The sequence below is a fragment of the Haematobia irritans genome, chromosome 3, assembly GCF_050003625.1.
Source record: "Haematobia irritans isolate KBUSLIRL chromosome 3, ASM5000362v1, whole genome shotgun sequence".
Lineage (NCBI taxonomy): Eukaryota > Metazoa > Arthropoda > Insecta > Diptera > Muscidae > Haematobia > Haematobia irritans.
The window spans coordinates 78655105-78671671 of NC_134399.1; the positions used below are offsets into that span (position 1 = coordinate 78655105).

Consider the following 16567-nt stretch of genomic DNA (forward strand, 5'->3'; position numbering starts at 1 on the left):
GAATATAAAGTGGAAAACAGAAATACAAAAATAAAACTACCGTCGGAAATAAGGTAAGTAAGTAGAAAAATGTTAAGCATGACATTGCTCTCGTATATTCTAAAATTTGATGGTTGTATTTTTATTGGCCCATTCGGTACACAGCAAAAAATTCAATGTTAATATATTTAAAAACAAAAAAAATACTTTAAGTTTATTAAATTGTTCTTAGTTTATTTTTATAATTTTTATAATTTTAAATACGGCATGGTTAATAGTAGGGTTTTTACTCAGGAATGGGAGACCGAGAATTCCCTGAATTTTACCATACCTTCGTTCGCGCTTTCCCAGGAACTAAGTGCGGGAATTCCCGAGAAATCTTCTTTACATTATTTTATATAAAATATTAGTTTCAATAATAAAGATTTTATTGGGTTAATTTAGTCAAAATAGAGAGAAATATATAAAATAATTTAAATGTTATTTTGAGTTTCGGTTTAGATAAATAAAGTTTTCAATTACATTCAAAATTGTATTCTTTTTTTTTTGAATAGGGTACTAGGTATAATAGTTAGCTTGTCCTGGGATCCCGGAAAAAATTTCTTCTTTTCCGGAATGGCAAAAAATTCGGGAAAATAATTCTAAACTTAAGGACAACTTAAATTTTAAATTCGGACTCGGCTCGAAGTAGAAATTATGTTATGTTTCAAGAAAAAATGTCTTTAAAATATAGTGGTGAAAAATATTCCCTATTTTTTGTTGTCAAGATAAAAAAATGCAACAACTTTAAAGACAATTTCATTAATTTTTCAAAATTATTAAAGACAAGTTGGCCTTTATTCGTTATTTATTCGAATTCTGAAAGAGCCATATTTTATTCGTAATTCTTAAATTTCGTCAAATTTTTATTGCCAAGTAGAACAGGGATCGCTTGCGTTTGTCTTAGGAAATGACGAAATCTTTAAAGGGTGATACGGTCAAAATTTGGTCAATATAAACTTGACGTATTTCTTTCAATTTTGCATTTAAAAAACCTGAACACCCCTCATTTTGAAGGTGTGTGTGTAGAATGTTGCTCCTATTTTGATTTTGGAATTCACTCTTCAGTTGTCAAAATGTAGTCCAAGCAAGAAGAGCAGCGTATCAAAATTTTGCTCGTGCATCGCGAAAATCCGAGCTACTCGCACGCAAAGCTGGCAAAATCGCTAAAAGTTGCCAAATCAACCATTACAAATGTAATTAAAGTGTTTGGGGAACGTTTGTCGACAGCCAGGAAGTCTGGATCGGGGGAAATCGAAAACCGGAAGCCGCTGAGATGACAAAGAGAGTTGCCGGTAGTTTCAAGCGAAACCCTAACCTCTCTCTCCGAGATGCCGCAAATAAGCTGGGTGTATCGTCTACAACCGTGCATCGAGCCAAAAAACGAACCGCACTATCGACTTACAAGAAGGTGACTCCAAATCGCGATGATAAACAAAATACGACGGCCAAAGCGCGATCCCGGAGGCTGTACACGACGATGCTGACGAAGTTTGACTGCGTGGTAATGGACGACGAAACCTACGTCAAAGCCGACACAAGCAGCTTACGGGACAGGAGTTTTATACGGCAAAAAGAAGGGGAAAGGTAGCAGATATTTTCAAGCACATGAAACTGTCAAAGTTCGCAAAGAAATATCTGGTTTGGCAAGCCATCTGTACCTGTGGCTTGAAAAGCAGCATTTTCATAGCTTCCGGGACTGTCAACCAAGAAATTTACGTGAAAGAGTGTTTGAATAAACGTCTGCTGCCTTTCCTGAAGAAACACGGTTGTTCCGTACTGTTTTGGCCGGATTTGGCATCTTGCCATTACGGTAAAAAGGCCATGGAGTGGTACGCCGCCAACAACGTGCAGGTGGTTCCCAAGGACAAGAACCCTCCCAACACGCCAGAGCTCCGCCCAATTGAGAAATACTGGGCTATTGTCAAGCGGAACCTAAAGAAGACCAAAAAACTCCTAAGGACGAGCAGCAGTTCAAGGCAAACTGGCTTTCTGCGGCGATGAAGGTGGACAAGGTGGCTGTACAAAATCTGATGGCAGGTGTCAAGCGTGAGGCCCTGCAATTCGGATTTGGAAAAGCGAAAGCCTAACTGAATATTTTTCCTGAATTTTATACTAATTGAACTTGAAAAAGAAATTTAATTTGATTTTTTGAATAAACGATTTCACCGATTTACCCGCGTTTCCCTTGACCAAATTTTGACCGTATCACCCTTTATTTTCGGGAAAGCGGGGCAAGGATCGATTAAATACTTAAAAGTCAATGAGCAATCAACTCTCTGCATTGTCCCCACTGAATATATGTTTACTCTCGACGTTTGCTTCCTTTAGCTTCTAGGCTCGTAGATCCTCTTATTCTGATATATTCCAAAATCCAAATTGGGCAAATGATGTAGTTGAACATCTTCCTGCTTGCCTGCAAACTTTGTGATCCTATCTATCTCATCAACACCTTTTTAATGCTGACCAAAAAATATTCTTGCAACTCTATATTCAATGATCCCGGATTGTAAAATATGTACCACTTGGTACAAAATATGAGATTTCATTACCAAGACAATATATACAACACAATAAAATTAGGAAAAAATCATAGCCTAATATTGGGCACAGTTGATTCATTTGTTCCCTGTACCAATCCAAGGACAGGTTAGGTACAATCGAAGCCCGATATCTTGGGCTCGCTAGACTTCTCTTTTATCTATGAATGCTGCCCGAGTCTACACCCAGAGAAGGAATATGATCACCTCAAACATATTTGAAACGCATAATGTTATTTTTGAACGGGGAATATGTAACATGTTTGTCGAAACAATTTTGCATTCTCATATCTGACATCGGCAAGCATCTTTATGTTTGGCGAGAAAACAACGTTTTTGCGACAAAACTGTTCCATATTTGCCGTTCAAAAATAACATTATGCTCTTGGAACCTGTTTGAGATGAGTCATATTCCTTCTCAATGATCCACCCTAAATCTAGTTCAGTGTTGCCAATATGGCGTATTTTTCCCCCAATTGAGGATTTTTGTTTTTCGGAGAATGGACATTTTGGAGTTGGGGACATTTCCAGAAATGTATAGATTTAGATGAGGATTTTTCAAAATCTATTCAGTATTCATAACAGCCAGTTTTTATACCCTCCACCATAGGATGGGGGTATATTAACTTTGTCATTCCGTTTGTAACACATCGAAATATTGCTCTAAGACCCCATAAAGTATATATATTCTAGGTCGTGGTGAAATTCTGAGTCGATCTGAGCATGTCCGTCCGTCCGTCTGTTGAAATCACGCTAACTTCCGAACGAAACAAGCTATCTACTTGAAACTTGGCACAAGTAGTTGCTATTGATGTAGGTCGGATGGTATTGCAAATGGGCCATATCGGTCCACTTTTACGTATAGCCCCCATATAAACGGACCCCCAAATTTGGCTTGCGATTGCTCTAAGAGAAGCAAATTTCATCCGATCCAGCTGAAATTTGGTACATGGTGTTAGTATATGGTCTCTAACAACCATGCACAAATTGGTTCATATCGGTCCACTTTTACGTATAGCCCCCATATAAACGGACCCCCAAATTTGGCTTGCGATCGCTCTAAGAGAAGCAAATTTCATCCGATCCGGCTGAAATTTGGTACATGGTGTTCTCTAACAACCATGCAAAAATTGGTCCATATCGGTCCACTTTTACGTATAGCCCCCATATTAACGGACCCCCAAATTTGGCTTGCGATCGCTCTAAGAGAAGCAAATTTCATCCGATCCGGCTGAAATTTGGTACATGGTGTTGGTATATGGTATCTAACAACCATGCAAAAATTGGTCCACATCGGTCCATAATTATATATAGCCCCAATATAAACCTATGCCCCGATTTGGCTTGCGGAGCCTCTAAGAAACGAAAATTTCATCCGATCCGGCTGAAATTTGGTACATGATGTTGGTATATGTTTTCTAATGACCATGCAAAAATTGGTCCATATCGGTCCATAATTATATATAGCCCCAATATAAACCGATCCCCGATTTGGCTTGTGGAGCCTCTTGGAGGAGCAAAATTCATCCGATCCGGTTGAAATTTTGAACATGGTGTTAGAATGTCGTCTCTAAAAAAGACGCGAGAATTGGTCCATATCGGTCCATAATTATCTATAGTCCCCATATAAACCGTTCCCCAGATTTGATCTCCGGAGCCTCTTGGAGGAGCAAAATTCATCCAATCCGGTTGAAATTTGCAACGTGGTGTTAGTATAATATCATCAACATGCCAAAATTGGTCCATATCGGTCTATAGTTATATATAGCCGATCCCCAATCACACAAAAATTGGTCCATATCGGTTCATATTCATGGTTGCCACTCGAGCCAAAAATAATCTACCAAAATTTTATTTTTATGGAAAACATTGTCAAAATGTTATTTCTATAGAAAATTTTGTCGAAATTTTATTTCTGTAGAAAATTTGGTAAAAATTTTATTTCTATAGAAAATTTTGTAAAAATTTTATTTCTATAGAAAATTTTGTGAAAATTTTATTTCTATAGAAAATTTTGTCAAAATTTTATTTCTATAAAAAATTTTGTCAAAATTTTATTTCTATAGAATTTTTTTTCCAAATTTTATTTCTTTAGAATATTCTTTTTCAAATTTTACTTCTATAGAAAATGTTGTCAAAATTTTATTTTGTCAAAATTTTATTTCTATAGAAACTTTAAACTTAATTATATACGTATTTAATCGACCTTGTTTAGTTTAATATATACTACGTATGGACTACCTTGTAATTTAGAAGACGATGTTAGGAAGTTTTAAGATACCTTGCCATCGGCAAGTGTTACCGCAACCCAAGTAATTCGATTGTGGATGACAGTCTTCAGTAGAAGTTTCTACGCAATCCATGGTGGAGGGTACATAAGCTTCGGCCTGGCCGAACTTACGGCCGTACATACTTGTTTTCACTTATTTCGCCTTCTCAAAATCTGTTTTTAAGTGAACACTGAGAATCCGCCAAAAAGAAAAATTAACTTGACTTCTCCTTATGAAAAAATACACTGAATACGTACGGACGAAAAAAACTGTTTTTCATATGCTTGTGTGTAAAACTTATATGTTTGCAACTCGAATTTGTTTAACACAATATTTTTAAGTGCAAGCATATAATGTTCATAAACTAGCATAAGATGTTTGGGACATATATGTTAATATGTTAGAACATATTATGTTTGGGACATAAAATGTTTGTAAATATAATATGCTTAAATGCAAACATATATTAATTTAGAAATAGCCTATAATTATATATGTGTTTAGAAGGAGAGACCTAGAGGGTATGCTGCAACTAAAAGAATGGAAGTAACCAATTGACGCCTTAAAAATATATCCAAATAAAGAAAATTTCATTAAAATGTTTGTATGTCTAAGGTGAAACATAATATGTTTGAACAATACAAACAATATTTTGTTTGGACCAATCCTGAAAATATATATGAGTGAATCAAAATGTGTTTGGAGTATATGTTACAGAAGCGATTTTTTGTTTGTTTTTTTTTTTTTTTTTTGAGGGAATAGGAAATTATAAGGATTTATTTTGCCCTTCATTCTGGGGTTGACTCTATTTGTAATACAATAATACACGATCGTGAAAAGTTTCTAAACAAGTAGCAAAAATTGGGGATTTTTGTGGACGAAAACTTGTAGATTTAGGGTATGAGCTAGAAAAATACTGACAACACTGATCAAGTTTCCGCGATGTCATGTATCTCTATCGCACAAATTTTCACAATACATGGGTCCTTTTTGTCCTTATTTCTCCGAAGTATCAGGAAAGAGGTTTCTTTGACAAACATCATGGGATTCGGACCTAATTTCTAGCCTTCCAGGCGCCTGTGCACAGCCTCTATAAGCCTTTTCGGTCCACTCCATGATGTGTCACTTCCAGTTCAGTTTACTGTCCAAAAGTCCATCTTTGACATTTACCTTCTCCCCTAGGTAACTATTCTTAATCGAATTTTAATAGAATTTTCCACATAAATTTCGGACTGAATTCAGTCCCATTTTTACTTTTATTTTCAAAATAATTTAAATTGTTAAAAAAAAATAACTAAAATTTCAACAAAATTTACGTTTCTCTTTTTCAATAGTCTTTCCATGAAAAATCATAGTGTAATGCACTGCCGTATACGTACGTCCGTGTATTTAGGTCATCAGAACAGAAAATCAAGGTCAAATGTATTTTTGTAAATGTGGTGGGTAAAATTTTGTTTTATGAGTGCATTCGAAAGTACACATCACCCACATACAACGTCCATAACAGCATCTTTTCACTCGCAAGCATTGGCAAACAATTGTGTGGATACATGGGCATGGATACATTTTAGATATACACGTTCGCATTTTTGGAATAAGAGTGCACTCATATATACCACATAAATGCGATTTTTAAGATTTTCTAGATTACACACAATTCATAAAGTGAGGCTATCAACAATAATATCTGAGAATGTGATACTCATTTCAAATTAATAAATTTTGAAATTGAAATCACACAGATATCGCGAATTTCTGTTTTTTTTTTCTATTATTGTATAAAAAATTTTTGTAATATAGCCAATTAGTCAATAACGAACCATTATGCTAAATGTTAGGAATAAAAACGATCATCTTTAGATAGAACCATATATTTGGCGATGTCTTTGGAAGACTTTATAATGCTAATTGCATTCAATGCAGTTTATATCATCTGGAATATGTGATATTTTCTTCGTCGTGTAAACTCATTTAATTACCCGTTCTCTGGAATGTCACTATACACAGTTACCCAAATTTAGTGATTATTGAATTGCTGAGCTATCTCATTAATAGATTTTCTACAGTCTATCTATATTTTCGAGAGGAGTAGCATACATAAAAAGAATTCCTTTCATAAGAAGAGCCAAATATCGTTGCTTTAAAAAAGAAGCTTTTCATTAAAATTCTGCAGTTTTTCAAGAATTCTTATCGGGACATCGGCTCATATGGGACTACATCATTAAATGGACCAATATACCCTCTCTTTTAACTGGACCCCGTAGAATACAAAGCGCTATATAAAAGGAATATTTAAAAACCCCCTCAGGAACGATATTTTGAGAAACGAAATTCCTCTTTCTTATTATACCCTCCACCATAGTATGGGGACATATTAACTTTGTCATTCCGTTTGTAACACATCGAAATATTGCTCTAAGACCCCATAAAGTATATATATTCAGGGTCGTGGTGAAATTCTGAGGCTATCTGAGCATGTCCGTCCGTCTGTTGAAATCACGCTAACTTCCGAACAAACCAAGCTATCGACTTGAAACTTGGCACAAGCAGTTGTTATTGATGTAGGTCGGATGGTATTGCAAATAGGCCATATCGGTACACTTTTACGTATAGTCTCCATATAAACGGACCCCCAGATTTGGCATTCGGAGCCTCTAAGAGAAGCATATTTCATCCGATCTGGCTGAAATTTAATACATGGTGTTAGTATATGGCCTCTGTCAACCATACAATAATTGGTTCATATCGGTTCATAATTATATATAGCCCCCATATAAACCGATCCCCAGAGTTGAACTCTGTAGCCTCTTGGAGGAGCAAAATTCATCCAATCCGTTTGAAATTTGGTACATGGGGTTGGTATATGGTCTCTAACAACCATGCAAAAATTGGTCCACATCGGTCCATAATTATATATAGCCCCCATATAAACCGATCCCCAAATTTAGCTTGCGGAGCCTATAAAAGAAGCAAAATTCATTCGATCCGGCTGAAATGTGGTACATGGTGTTAGTATATGGTCTCTAACAGCCATGCAAAAATTGGTTCACATCGGTTTATAACTATATATAGTCATCCATATAAACCAACCCCCAGATTTGATTTACGGAGCCTCTTAGGAAAGAAAACTTCATCCAATCCGTTTGAAATTTGGTACATGATGTTGGTATATGGTATCTAACAACCATGAAAAAATTGGTCCACATCGGTCCATAATTATATATAGCCCCCATATAAACCGATCCCCAGATTAGGCTTGAGGAGCCTCTAAGAGAAGCAAATTTCACTCGATCTGGTTGAAATTTGGTACATGGTGTTGGTATATGGTCTCTAACAACCATGCCAAAATTGGTCCATATCGGTCTATAGATATATATAGCCGAGCTGCAATCACACGAAAAGTGATCCATATCGGTTCATAATCATGGTTGCCACTCGAGCCAAAAATAATTTACCAAAATTTTATTTCTATAGAAAATTTTGATAAAATTTTATTTCAATAGAAAATTTTGTCAAACTGAATAATATATGTATTTAATCGGTCTTTTTATACCCTGCAACACCCAGAAGGAGACGAGATAGACACATGGTGTCTTTGGCAAAAATGCTCAGGTTGGGCTCATGAGTCGATATAGCGATGTCCGTCTGTCCGTGAACACATTTTTGTAATCAAAGTCTAGGTCGCAGTTTTATCGACTTCAAATTTGGCACAAGTATTTGGTTTGGCTCAAAATAGATCCCTATTGATTTTGGAAGAAATCGTTTCAGATTTAGATATAGCTCCCATATATATCTTTCGCCCGATATGGACTAATACGGTCCCAGAAGCCAGAGTTTTACCCCAATTTGGTCCCAGAAGCCAGAGTTTTACCCTCAATTTGGGAGTAGAATTAACATTGTAGCTACACCGAAAGAATTCTCTTCGTTAATTTTACGAAGAATTCTTCATTAACTATCCTTCCTGAATTCTTCATTAAAATAACGAAATTTTCATTCATTTTCGTAAATTTTACGAAGAACATTTTACGAATATACGAAACTTCTACGAAACATTCTACATTAACTTTTCTTCGTAAAAAGTTCGTACTTTTAACGAAACTGTCTTCACATTTCATGAATTTTGTGAAGAAGTTTTTACGAATATTGTACGAAACATTCTGCGTTAAAATTTCTTCATAAAAAGTACGAAACATTTTCTTTGAAATAACGAAGAAGTTTCATTGAAGTTGTAAAATTTCCGTCCGCGGCATTAAATTGTCTTTTATAATGTGCTTGAGTGCATTCCTTTATTCTATTTTTTTATGCAAGTCTATGCTACTTCTCATTTGGGTGATAGCGCGCTATGAATAAAAGTGAAGCAATAAAACTAAAAATTATTCAAAAACTTAAGATGTAAAGTAGTGATGTCATTTTTCACACTTGCAACTACAACCAAATGCACTTTCGACTATAAATTTTTTTCTAAAAGTTCGAACATTTTTCAGAAAAAAGTACGAAAGTTTTTCATAAAAAGTACGAACATTTTTCATAAAAACTACGAAAATTTTTCATAAAAAGTACGAGACATTTTCATAAAAAGAACGAAATTGTTACATAAAAAATACGAAGATTTTTCATAAAAAGTACGAAGATTCTTCATAAAAAGTACGAATTTTTTTCTTACAAACTACGAAAATTTTGGAAGAACTTTTCTTCGTAAAAAGTACGAAATATTTCGTACTTTTAATGAAAAGTTTCTTTGGTTGTAAAACAATGACAAATTTCGTACTTTTAACGAAATTTTTCGTTCTTTTTACGAAAAAAATTCTTTCGGTGTATGCGTGCCAAATTTGGTTGAAATCGGTTTAGATTTAGATATAGCTCCTATATATAGCTTTCGGCCGATTTACACTCATATGACCACAGAGACCAATTTTTTGCTCCGATTTAGTTGAAATTTTGCACAGGGAGTAGAATTAGCATTGTAGTTATGCGTGCCAAATTTGGTTGAAATCGGTTCAGATTTAGATATAGCTCCAATATATAGCTTTCGGCCGATTTACACTCATATGACCACAGAGGCCAATTTTTAACTCCGATTTAGTTGCACAGGGAGTAGAATTGACATTGTTGCTATGCGTGCCAAATTTGGTTGAAATCGGTGGAGATTTAGATATAGCTCCCATATATATGTTTTTCTGATTTCGACAAAAATAGTCAACATACCAACATTTTCCTTGTAAAATCGCCACTGCTTAGTCTAAAAGTTGTAAAAATGACTCTAGTTTTCCTAAACTCCTAATACATATGTATCGACCGATAAATCATAAATAAACTTTTGCGAAGTTTCCTTAAAACTGCTTCAAATTTAAATGTTTCTCATATTTTTTTACTAACATTGTGTTCCACCCTAGTGCATTAGCCGACCTAAATTTTAAGTCTATAGATTTTGTAGAAGTCTATCAAATTCTGTCCAGACCGAGTGATATTTAAATGTATGTATTTGGGTTAAACCTTTATATATAGCCCCAACACATTTGGCGGATGCGATATGGTATCGAAAATTTAGATCTACAAAGTGGTGCAGGGTATAATATAGTCGGCCCCGCCCGACTTTAGACTTTCCTTACTTGTTTAATTTAATATATACCACGTATGGACTTACATACTATTTAGAAGACATTGTTAGGAGGTTTTAAGATAACTTGCCATCGGCAAGCGTTACCGCAACCCAAGTAATTCGATTGTGAACGAAAACGATGGTTAAAATCCACGCATTGGGCTTCGAATCGCTTCAGCATTAACATTTTCTCCGAATTAAACGATGATAGCCAAAATTAAGATATATTTTGAAGCAAAGAACACAATCGTACTACCAAAAGTTCGCTTTAATCAGTAGAAGGAAAGTTGATGGAAATTATATAGAAAACGGAACAAAAATAATATAATCTGTCGGTTATACACTGAAAAAAGAATTTTTATTTCTGAGGACGCAAAAAAAAAAATTTAAACCAAATAAACAAATATTAGAGAAAATCGCATCGATTGTTAAAAATTAAAATTTTGCTTGTTTATAAAGAAGTACTTTATAACAAAAGAAGAATTTTATTTGTCCAAAAATTCGCTCCGGAGGAAAGTATATTTTCCTTGGGTTCCGAATATTCTTATGCATTAACTAAAACAAAATTGTCGTGATGCCAAAGGTTTATTGTCCTTAAACTACGAATGCGTTTTGTTGCTTAGCATAGAAGACGCAAAGAAGTACTTTATAACAAAAGAAGAATTTCATTTCTCTAAAAATTCGTTCCGGAGGAAAGTATATTTTCCTTGGATTCCGAATATTTTTATGCATTAACTGAAAAAAAATTGTTGTGATGCCAAAGGTTTATTGTCCTTAAACTACGAATGCGTTTTTTGCTTAGCATAGAAGACGCATTTCTCTGGTACAATGATTTTTTCTTGTCCACAAGTGGATAAACTTTTCAATAAAGTCGTTTTGCTCTTATAATTAAGTGATTCGACTTAACAATGGAAGAAAATCTTAACATGGAAGAACAATTTTGTTTGACTAAGGTCAACTTGTCTTTAATAATTCGAAAAAAAAAATTTAAAAATTAATGAAACTGTTCTTAAATTTATTGTCATTTTGCATCTTTACAACGGAGCCAAAAAAACATTCAAAAATATGAGATTTCTTTCAACACTTTATTTGAAAGACGATTTTTACTTGAAACATAGCTTAATTCCTACTTGAAGATGTGCCTAAATTTGGAAATTAAAGTTTCGTTAACACGTTTTTTGAAACTGAAAAAAAACAATATATTAAAATTTGTGTCCTAGAATCAAGTACGCAAAACTACAATTAAAAAGAGAATTGTATCTTAAATGCATCATTGCTTCAATTCTCCACTTTTTTGCTTCGGAATCAATACCAAAATCATTAGTGTAAAGACAAACTCTTTGGAATCCTTCCATATAATACAATAATACAAATAAACGTATAGAATATGTTTGTTGCATTTTAATTAGATTTCTTTTCAGTCAGCATAACCCACTTTATTGTTGTAGAAATAACAATGTCGGCATATATGCTCCTATCACCTTACACACACACACACGTATATATACACAAGCAAACGAATAGATCCCAGCTAGCATTTGGGTGATTGTTTTAACAAAAATCATCTAAATGAGTAATATTCGAGTACTTTAGGAGATCAAAAACTGCTATATCAGTTATGTGATTATAATACGATACGAAAATGACTCGCGCTAATGGGCTTAAAATGAGTTCGCTATAAAATACAACAAAAAATTACAAAAATCTAACAAAAACCGTCTAGAGGAGTCATCTTCGAGTACTTTTGGTGATCAAAAACTTCTTAAACAGTTACGGGACCAAAAAATGGCACGAAAATGACTCGCGCCAATGGGCACAAAATGTGTTCGATTTAAAATCGTCCAAAGGAGTCATCTCCGAGTACTTTTGGTGATCAAATAGTGATCTTACAGAGTTATTCCAAGTGTTTTTTATTTAAATCACAATTTTAACGGAGCAATCTCTATAATATTGTCAGAAAATTAAAAAAAAAAAAAACAAACCTAAACTTCTGTTTACTCCGAAATAGTCACTGATATTTAATAAATTTAACTAAAAAAACGCAATGTCGTCTATACCTAAAAATGCCAGAATGGAAAGAGCCCAAATAAAAAGATTGGCAAAAAAAAGAGGCAACTAATTTAATTTCACAAAAAAAAAATAAATCTGAAAAAAGACAGTGATTATTGAAGATAACATTCAAGAGTCTGAAGAGATTAGTGAACATGAGAATAAAAAAAGTGTTGATAGCGACAGTTTTGACAGTGGCAGTGACAGTGACAGTGAAAGTGAAAAAAAGTAAATTTATGTGATGGACTAGCTAAGTGGGCAATTGAATTTAACGTGAGCTTTGTTGCAATTAATGCTCTATTATAATTATTACTAAAATGTAACATGAAAGTTCCAAAGGACGCAAGGACACTTTTAAAAACGCCATGTTTTACAGAGAAGAGAAATGTAGGGGAAGGAACATACATTCACTATGGATTAAAAATGGATTAACCGATTATTATTATTATTATTATTATTTTGTTTTGCATTTAAAATTATGAATAACTCTTATGAATTTGTTCATCGAATGTAATTTTATATCCATATAAAAAGAAACTGTTATTTATAATTTTGTTATTAAATACTAAGTATTAAAAATAATTATAATACAAATATTAATATTAAATATTTATATTAATAAAAAACCACGTATTATTAATTAAAGGGAAATGGTCCAGAAAACCGACTCAAAAATGCACTTAGAAGAGTCATTTGCGATTAGAAATATGGCTATTAAATGACTCATAAATAGAGTAATATTTGATCAATTAAAGACTCGTAAGGGATTATAATCATAATTGAAAAACGACTCGAAAAAGAATCGCAGATGAGGTATATTAAGACTAAAACTGATCAAAAAACGATTCAAAAAAGACTTTAATGCTACTAGAAAATGAGTCAAAAAAGACTCTAAAATAATATGGAAGAAGACTCATAAATGATTTATAAAGAAGAGTCGCGGGTAGTCACGTTTTTCTCCCGACAAAATAGTCTTTTATGTTCATAAAATGAGCTCATATTCTGCCTTTTTAATCGCCAAGTAGACTCGAAAAAGACTCGAAAGTGCTTAAAAAACGACAAAAATGCTAGCTGGGATATTGTACATAAAGACTAATGTTTCTTCACTTTTAGAAATACCCATTCATATAGGGATATATGAATGTATGTATGTATTATATGCACATACAGACATACAAAATCTTTCCAGGATCATTAATATATCTACACAGATAAAAATAAGTTTGAGAACCAATAACTTTTGTTGGAAAACCAATAACAAAATTTGTTAATTTTCCTGCAACAAACTAATTTGTACTTTTAATAACCATTATTACAAAAAAGTTGTTAGCAATCGTCACCATCAGAAGGCAACAAATAATTTGTGTTCTCAATAACATAATTTGTAAGTAATTTGTTGAGTATCCAACAGTACAAAATATTTGTTGTTGAACGTTACGTTTAATCCTCAACAAATATTTTTGAATTTGAACGAAAAAATTTGATTGTGGTTTGTTGGAGTTTATCAATGACCTGTAACAAATTTATTGGTGTATTGATAAAAAATTAAATTGAAATTAAAATTGACAGAATTTTGCTATGAATTGCACCAAAATTGCAAAATTGCCGGAACAATTTTGGAGATATTTTGTTAAGTACACACAGAGAAGGAATATGACCGAAATGTTATTTTTGGACGGGGAACATGTAACATTTTTGTGTCGAAAATCCTATACTCAGTTTTGTAAATGTTTGACAATTTTAAATTTGAGTAGTCCCGGGTCTAGCAAGCATTTTGACAACTTTTTTTCCCAGTGCTATATATTCTAGTTAATTAGAATTGTAATAACTCTAATCCCGATATTAATAGGGTTTTATTATTTATCTCATACAAAAACACATTTAAGAAACTACCATATTGAAAAATATACAAATAATATATAAAATATATAAATATAGCTTTCGTACATATTCTCAGCGATGTGTGCGTAACCAGTCTTGTATTTTTGTTTTCATATCGATAGCAGTCAACTATTTTCGCAACAAAGCAATTTGTTGAAAATTCAGAATATTTCTATTATTTCCTCTGTGAAGCATCTACAAACACATTTCAACAACAAATGCCTCATGTTCAATCGACAAATTTGTTGAGCATAAGCAGATTCTACATACAAATAAAGTTGTTAATATTTATTTGCAGTTATTTTTTTGTGTGTAGGGGAAAGGAAACCTCTGGCTAAATATACATACATAAATGGAAGCCTATGATACACTCTCTTAGAAGAAGTGTTTGTTTGTGTTTATGTGCGTAAATCTCTTAGATGCTGTAAACCGGGAGATTTCTAGGTGTCTGTGGAGGGTTGAGTCTAGGGTAGCTTAGGTGCGTGGGTGAGATGTTTGGTTTTGTTATGGGTTTCTTAAGGGTACTGGTGTATTTAATGTGCCTATCCATTTTTCTAAGTGAGTGTAAATCTGCCTAAGGTTATAGGCTTCCTCTCATCACCCACGTAAGAATGGAGGCTACGAGTAACCTAAGTACTTTGAGCCTATATGACGATTGTATGTAGCTATACACACATACACAAATATATATATACATACTCTTATATCTATAATCATAGGGTATAAGTTCCTTATATACCAAATCCCTTATATATGAATGTAGAAATGTTTTCTTTTTTTTGGGGGCTCTATGTACATGCACTTATTTTATTTTATATACTTAAATATTTTGTTCTCGATAGGTATGAGTTCGTATCAACCTACCGCATATCTCCATGACATTTTGCTAAAGTCCTTTTTGTTTTCGTTTGTTTGCTTATTTGATGATGATGGGCTTCTGGTTATTATTAGTTGCTAATGACTTCGAGAGAGAAGTTCGTTTCCGTTTTTTATACTGGGAATGGTTGAATGAATTACTACTTCGTTTTATCCTTCTCAGGGATTCTCCTTGACTATGTAAGTTTGAGGGTAAAACTTTTGATTTATGACTGCTTATGCAGGACCTCGTTGTATCCTCGTTTTTTATTGGTTGTCCTTGGTTATCGCAATTGTTGATATAACAAGTATCTACGACTAGATATAGTTGTACGAGAGATTTTTGCAAATTTAATTTTTGTTAGAAAAAACGCGCAATTTATATATTCGTTGTAGCTATTTAATTTTTGGTTTTTAATTCGGGAAAGGTCGTTTATTGTTTAATGCACTTTTTTATCGATTGTTTAGTTTTGTTTGAGATTTTTTCTGTAGAAAATGTTATAGAAAAATGTCTATCAAATATTTGTTTCTTAAATTGTTATTATTTCTCAATTCGAAAGTAATTCTATTTTGATAACTTATTGATTTTTTTAATTGTATTTTTTTTTCAAAAAAAAAAATTCTTCAAATAAAATTCGTTAAATATTGAAATTTGGCAAATGAAATATACGTGTTTGCGTTTATAATTCTCGAACAAAATCGTTAGTAAACTGTTTCGTCTATTGCTTCGCTCGTTTAAAAACAATCAAAATATTTTTTACATTGGCAAAATAAGGGAAATAAATTAATTGAGTTTCTATTTCTTAATTAATTTTTGTCGGTTAAGAGATTGTGTTGATTTTTGATTGTTTTTTCTATTCTTTTAGCGTTAAAATTCGCGTGGCGTTCTTTTTGCGACTAACTGATTTACTTGGCCGCTGTGCTCGACATAGGGTTTTTGATACGATTTAATTTGTTCTCTGCTCAGCTGCTTAGTTCTGCTACCGTTTCGTTTTGTTTTTATGTCTCCTCTGCTTCAACACATCGTATAGAGCGCCAGCTGGTATACCTTTAGAATGTGTTAGGCACCCACCAACAACAACAGCTATATTGGCAAACGAAAGCTTTTCAGAGTTTCCTCTGTGAAAGTTTTCGCAATGACATTTGTTTCAAATGTGTGTGTGTGAAAATGAAAACAATATCTGAGCCTCTGTATCTCTTGCTCTCTTTTTGCTACTCTCTTGGCGTCTTTGGGGTTTGTTGATGTTCTCCAAAGTTTTTGTGGCAATTTAAAGTGTTTCATTTACAATTTCGCTTATTGTATAGTTTTTATTGTAAATTATTTATGTATTTTTTTTTTTGCTTTTTTGCTAGAG

At 33.3% G+C, this 16567-nt stretch overlaps 1 protein-coding gene across 9 annotated transcripts in view; it reads right to left on the reverse strand.

Moving 5' to 3' along the window:
- Positions 1–16144, reverse strand: part of LOC142228161 (dual specificity protein phosphatase 13B) — an 83689-nt gene extending 67545 nt beyond the window's left edge. For 2 of the 9 annotated variants that reach the window (XM_075298503.1, XM_075298502.1), the window contains exon 1: positions 15222–16143. In XM_075298503.1, coding sequence (XP_075154618.1) covers positions 15222–15239 — 18 coding nt within the window. In that variant the 5' untranslated portion in view covers positions 15240–16143. Of the gene's footprint in view, positions 1–15221 lie in introns of all 9 variants that reach the window. The other 7 variants (XM_075298505.1, XM_075298499.1, XM_075298507.1 and 4 more) reach the window with 5 other exon arrangements.
- Between the last annotated feature and the right edge of the window lie 423 nt (positions 16145–16567).